This window comes from Poecilia reticulata, linkage group LG11 (genome assembly GCF_000633615.1).
Source record: "Poecilia reticulata strain Guanapo linkage group LG11, Guppy_female_1.0+MT, whole genome shotgun sequence".
Classification (NCBI taxonomy): domain Eukaryota; kingdom Metazoa; phylum Chordata; class Actinopteri; order Cyprinodontiformes; family Poeciliidae; genus Poecilia; species Poecilia reticulata.
The window spans coordinates 17,792,822-17,799,201 of NC_024341.1; the positions used below are offsets into that span (position 1 = coordinate 17,792,822).

The following is a 6,380-nucleotide window of genomic DNA, read 5'->3' on the forward strand; positions in this document are numbered from 1 at the left end:
GCTTTTCAACTCTGAAAAGAATCAAGACTTTTCTGAGAAACTCAGGACAGGCTGAATGCATTGGCCATGTTGTCAATGGAGAAAAGACTAGTCACAGAGATGACTGACTTTAACAAGAATGTAATTGAGAAATTTGCAGGGCAGAAGGAAAGGAGGGCAAAATTCATGTTCAAATAGTGCTATTTTTTAAGATTTGTTTTGTTTGTTTTTCATTTGTTTGTTTGTGTGCGCCCCCCTCAGTTTTTTTAGCACCAGCCGCCACTGGTCCATAGTGACATAGTGAGTAACAAGCCAATCACAACTCTCTCTCTCTCCTATTGGTCTCCAGTTTTCTTTTTGATCCAGCCATTGTTTCATACAACCAGATTAATCAGAAATTATGTATCAGAATCACAAACATCTTTTACTTGTTTATTCATTGTAAGGCTTCGTGTTGTTTTGCCTATTTTACATATATTGTCCCCTTGATGTCCCAGTAGAGCATATGAAGCACCGCGGTGCATCGGCTCAGCAGTCGAGTGATTGGATGGAGTTCCTCAGGGCTTCATGAAGCTTCATCTCACCATCACTACTTTTCATTGTTTCTTCTCCTGCTCTGGTCAAAACACACAGGCCCAAACCAGTGCATGCTGGTCCGATACCAGTACTTATACTTACAGAAAATCAGGGTTTCCTGATTTTCTGTAATCTGTAAATTAAATGAGGTCAAATTAAGGCCTGTAGCAAAAATGCAGGCCAGTAACTAAAGGTAGTAAAAAGTAGTAAATTTTTGATCATGCGCGGGTTGAGGCTCCATCGTGGAGCAGTTTTTTGGTGCCAGACGAAGCGATGCAACTGCAAACTCAAGCTAAGATACAAGCTAAAGTTTTAGCAGCGACGCGACGGGAGCTGCAGACGGGCAGCAGACCTTGCTGACTCTAAAGCCAGCGCGCAGACCTCAGCTGCTCTGAACACCGAAACAGCTCAAGTAAGTGAAATAACACCAACGGCACCGCTAACAACAGGTTGCAGTGTGACCAAACTCAAAAGTGAAAATTCCACCGCAGTTGTAGGAAAAGAGGTAGAACTTTTACGTTCAAGTTTATCATTGGTTATTAGCTGATACCATTTAGACACGTTTCATGTTATTGTTTACATCCGGACATTTCGCGAAGGCAAAAAGACTATTCTTGTCCTTGCCAGCCGTAGTCGCGCTGCCGCGGTAGAAATGTTCCGTTAACTAAATGAAACTTTCTTAATTTAGAGTAGTGCGCCACAGAAAAGGGAAAATAACTCAGAAAAACCGTCAAAGAACAACTCCAAACCGCTCGTATCACTCCGCCCCACTTTCCGTGTCGGCTAGCTACACGCAGACTCGTTGCCATAGCAACAAACGGCTCCACTATATGTATGACGATCCAACGCCATAAAACCTGCAAACGGTTCCCACACAAAGGGCAACACATTCAGTCCTTGACAGTTTCATGTTATTTTGGGATTATAAAATGATCATCTGAACACAGCGGTGGTTGATTAGCTCATTTAAACAGCTGCTCTAATACAGTGTTTTTTCAACCATTTTTGAGTCAATGTACACTGTTTTAATTTTAAAAATCCCGAGGCACACCACCAACCAAAAATGGAAACAAAGATACATATAAGAATGACTATATATATACATATATAGTCATTCTTATCAAAGTCTCTCGAATAGGAATCAAATAAACACAAAAATTTATTTTTATCACATTTTACATTTCTTATTTCAAATTGCACTTAACATGTCCACTTCAAAAAAAAAAACACCTGAACAGTGAAACAACACTGTGGTGTTAAATTTAAAGAAGTTGTAGAAAATGTCAAAGTGTTTTACAAACTAATCCACAAGCATCTTATAGCCAGAATACAGAAAATAATTCTTATTCTGAAATAAGCAATAATATTTGGGAAACATTTCACTTCATATTCACTGTTACAATATGAAGAGTTGCATGTACAAAATGTCAATATCTGTATATTTTAGCCACCTGGTGTGAAACCTGTGCATGTTTGGATGAAAACAGCTGATTTCCTGGCAGAAATTGAAGAAAGACAAAGCTCTTCCTCAACATCTCTGTCTCTCTCTGTTTTTAGTTTTTATAGTAGCCAGGCTGGAGAAGCTCACTTCACACAGACATGTTGTGGGAAATGGACCCATGTTCTTTCTAGCTACTGCTGAGCTTCACTGTCTTTTCCATCACAGTCTTGCTAGATTCAATGCTCTCACCGCTACCTGTAACATTCATGCATCACTAATTCTCTTGTTTTAATGTAAAATGCTCTGTACCTACTGCCATCTAGTGGTAAGAAAATTACATGATTACGCCGCTGCTACTACTACAGCAGATACTCGAACATGGCATTATTTGCAGACAATTCATTTTCAAAAAATCTTTTAAAACCAATTACCGTATTTTTCGGACTATAGAGCGCACCATACTAGCACCCTCAATTAAAAAAATAAAATAAAAACTGGAAGCTGTCCTCGGTTTTCCATTAGGACCCAGCAGAATGCCTCGTCCCAATAAATCTGGTGGACGCAGCACTCCGTCTCCAAAGCCGAACCATGGTTTCGTTCACACCGAGCTTAAGTGCAGCGGCTCTATTTCCCTCCTGTAGTGCCAGATCGACAACCCTCAACTTAAAAGCGGCATATGAGTTTGAAAACATTTCTCTGTCGTGCCTGCTGCTAGCATGTGCTTGTTCTAAATGAAAATTAGCCGTTCTTCTTTGATTTACAATTTTGACTTCTAATGATTCACTTCCTGCTAGAGAGCCCCCTGGTGGTTGAAGAAAAATCCACAGAAAAGCCACATCGGGCTACATTCCGCATGGTTCAAAGTTTAGGAAAAAAGTAGCAGCTTATAGTCCGGAAAATACGGTATCGTAGTGAAATTGAATAATTTCCACGGCACACCTGACGATAACTCACGGCACACTAGTGTGCCGCGGAACAGTGGTTGAAAAACACTGCTCTAATAGACCCTTTTCACAGTGACGTCAGACAATGGCCGCCATAACTCAAAACGGTGTATCTTTACTTCCGGTGTGATTTTGCCTTGGGAAACCTGACTGATAAATTCACAGATACTCATTATCTTAAGGATATAATAAAAGGTAAGGTTAATAACAGCATTTAAGTGTTGGATAACCGTTATTACTCATTGTCAATCCACCATTCTCTGATTGTCTAAAATAAACAGCCTCCGATCGGAGAGTAAACCAGCTAGCAGCAGCTTTAGCCACAGTTAGTTAGCCTTTCAGTGCTGTGTTGTTAAGTTTCACTAAAATCACTGACATCTTCCAACACTGCTGTTTAGAAAAGCATTTTAAATATTGATTTAAGCGCCATCTGCCAAATAACATATTCAGATGTGATTCATAATTTCTCCATTTGCTTTGTTGTCCATCTTTCTCAACAGTAGCCAACCTAACAACCTACCATATCTGRGATGGTCWYGTTCCTCTGTCCATGGCAGGTTCAGTCAATCAGCTGTGGGACATCTGCTGCCTAGTCAAAGTATCATGGGCCTCTTGATTTAAAAGGAGACAAACCAGTTCAGAGCCTCCCTGCTCCTGCAAGTCACACTTCTTGGATGAACACTCACTACTGCAAGCAGCTGTTCGAAATGAAATATTTGTGTATCTATTCTGTAATTAATATCTACATGTATATATTAATAAATGAATTTGTGTAGAGTTCTGTAAAAGCTATTGTTAATAGCTTCTCTTGACTAATCTACATATGAGTAACTTTTACATTTAAATTGCTTCTTTTTGTAAATTTTACACATCTGGCAACAAAGTATGTGGAGGAGAGAAAATGCTCAAATTAAAGCTGCCATTGTGCAACAAAGACATGAGGTTTGTGGCTGTTTCTTTAAAACATCTATTTAATAATTATATTAAACACTGTACATGGTTACTACATTACACAAACAATTACCACAGTTAATAATTTAAGTCATTGATAGAGAAAATGTATTTACAAAAGACACATCAATTTTATTTCAACAGTATGTACTCAGGGTTTACAACTTAAGAAGACATCCATGTAGGGTCCTTGGCGGGGGCCAGTCTGCAGTGAACTGGTGCCAGTCTGCAGTGAACTGGTGGATGACAGAGACGACGCTATACTGTAGTGAGCAGTTTGAAGCAGAAGTCCCACCATGTGATCCACAGGGTTTTCYCASCTGAGYACAAACTTCATGCACTTTGTTTCCACAGGCAGCACAACAGAATCAAGTGTCACCTGTTAAAAGGGATATAAAGTTATTATTCCTATGTTATCAATTTTCTACTGCCAAGTCTACAACCACAGGAAAACAAAGTAGAAGAAACTTAAATCATAACATTTGGTAAATATTGGAAAAATGTGAAATTAATGAGCTAATGCATATATAGATAGATCATCACATTTCTCCATGGAAACATTAATCTGATTGATASATATCTATATCTAAAACAGCGTCTTCCTCCTCATGTCTTGATCGTAGCAGSAGTTTAACTTCTCAGGACGTGGTGGAGCAGCGGGTGTTTGGCATAACTTGAGTTTTGGACTTGTGGCTACAGGTAATGTCGCTACTTAGCAGGTGGTGAAACTAGCGTAAGTGAGGAGGGTTTAATACRATCATKCATTTTACATGACAGGTGGCAACCCCAGTCTATACTATAAACATCTGATTAAGATTAGAGCCTAAATACGTTCAATATCCTCAGTCTTATGGATTTAGGATAATCACTAAAAATAGTGGTTCCTGTTTTTAACATGCAAGATTTTGGTCAAGATAAAGTCAGTTAGACCTTCAAGGAAGTGGGATAAAGTTTTGTCTTGCATGAGCCGTCATCTTACATGGGTCAGTGCACCAACAGCAGCTTTCTCACAGATCTTAGATTATCAATCTATAAAAAGTTTGACTTGCCCATTTTAGCCAGTGCCATTTTTTTTTTATTGAAATGTCGGTAAATATAGGAAGATAGTCTCTGAGTTGGTAACAGTGCGGTCACTATTGATTACTACAAGCTTGCAGACATGACCTGGTGGGCCGGACTATCAGTCAAACCTCTCACTGCCGAGCAGAAGGGAAAAGTGGCTGATTTTTAGACCTTTGCTGAAGTAGAAATGATCAGAAAATGTGATCGGCTTCATGTAAATATCAACTGATAATCTCCCAAAATTGAGAAAATCGGCATGAAATTGGCTCGATTTTGAGTTGGTAGTAAAAATATTGTAGAGGTTGTAAAAAAGGTAGTAAAAAGTAGTAAATTCAACTGTGGGGTTTCTGTATAAACCCTGGTTTATTTTTTTCCAATTTGGTGAGGAAATAAAGACTAAACTTGTTATTGATTTTACTTCCTGTTCTGCTCTGGTGAAAAACCACAGGCCCAGCCCAGTGCATGCTGGTCCTACACCAGTCTATATATTTATAGAAAATGGACCCAGCGTTCTTCCTGTCTAACTTGGAGAAGTAAATGGCAATAAATAAAATAAACAATTGTTAACATTGAAAAACACTCTGTAAATAAACCACCAAAATAGTGAACGAGCAGTAAAAATAAATACCTTCAACATAAGAAATACTCAAGAAATAATAAAATTTACTTCAGTTCACAACAATGCCTAAATTTGTTTGGGCATCTGTTATTAAATGAATAAGTTCAGAATAATTACAAGTAATTTTTTTTAAAAATCTGAACATTTTGGGATTTCTGTAATAAACAATGAAAGTCTCCTATTTATTTTTATAGTTAACAATTCCTCTTTTTTCTGTGTCCTTGTCCAGATTTCCTGCAACATAATATTTATAAGGAGAAGTTATGCAAGCAGGAGAGGAGATCCACTCTGGACCAGGAGGGGTTAAAACCTCTGCAGGTGAAACAAGAACAGCAAGAACCAGAAGATCAAAAGATAAAAGAAGAGCAGGAGGATCTAGAACATCAGCAGATAAAAGTGGAAGAGAAAGAAGTTTACTGCAGTCAGGGTGAAAAACATGTTGAGCTGAAACAGGAGACTGATACCTGCATGGTGGTTCCTGTTGATGAACAAACATCCCACACTGAATCAGAACCAAACAGGAACCAAGTCATCTTCCAGGAAGCTGYTGAAGCTGAGAACCAAAATCAGGAAAGAAGAAAACCTTTCTCATGTGTCATCTGTGAAAAGCATTTCACTTACAAATCTGTTTTTGATGTTCACATGAGAACTCATACGGGTGAAAAGCCGTTTTTATGTGTGACTTGTGGAAAAAGGTTTTGTCAAAAACCGAATTTAACTGAACACATGATGATTCACACTGGTGAAAAGCCGTTTTTATGTGTGACCTGTGGAAAAAGTTTTAGTCGAAAACAAATTTTAACTGAAC

General features: G+C 38.5%; 2 protein-coding genes and 1 long non-coding RNA gene across 4 annotated transcripts in view; 2 read left to right on the forward strand and 1 right to left on the reverse strand.

Annotated features, from left to right (window-relative positions):
* Positions 1-6,380, forward strand: part of LOC103472620 (gastrula zinc finger protein XlCGF71.1-like) — a gene marked incomplete at its 3' end in the record, with an annotated part of 30,011 nt that overhangs the window by 6,683 nt on the left and 16,948 nt on the right. The gene's annotated exons all lie outside the window — the stretch shown is intronic.
* The window catches only part of LOC103472619 (gastrula zinc finger protein XlCGF7.1-like), a 15,569-nt gene that overhangs the window by 3,493 nt on the left and 5,696 nt on the right, over positions 1-6,380 (forward strand). The window contains exon 2 of one of the 2 annotated variants that reach the window (XM_017307425.1): positions 5,802-6,379. The exons of the other annotated variant lie outside the window; for it this stretch is intronic. Within the exon in view, the coding sequence (XP_017162914.1) occupies positions 5,802-6,379 (578 nt within the window). The remainder of the gene's footprint in view (positions 1-5,801; position 6,380) is intronic. 2 annotated transcript variants of the gene reach the window in all.
* The window catches only part of LOC108166707 (uncharacterized), an 8,068-nt gene continuing 5,690 nt past the window's right edge, over positions 4,003-6,380 (reverse strand). The window contains exon 3 of the long non-coding RNA XR_001777062.1: positions 4,003-4,270. This is a non-coding gene — a long non-coding RNA (uncharacterized LOC108166707). The remainder of the gene's footprint in view (positions 4,271-6,380) is intronic.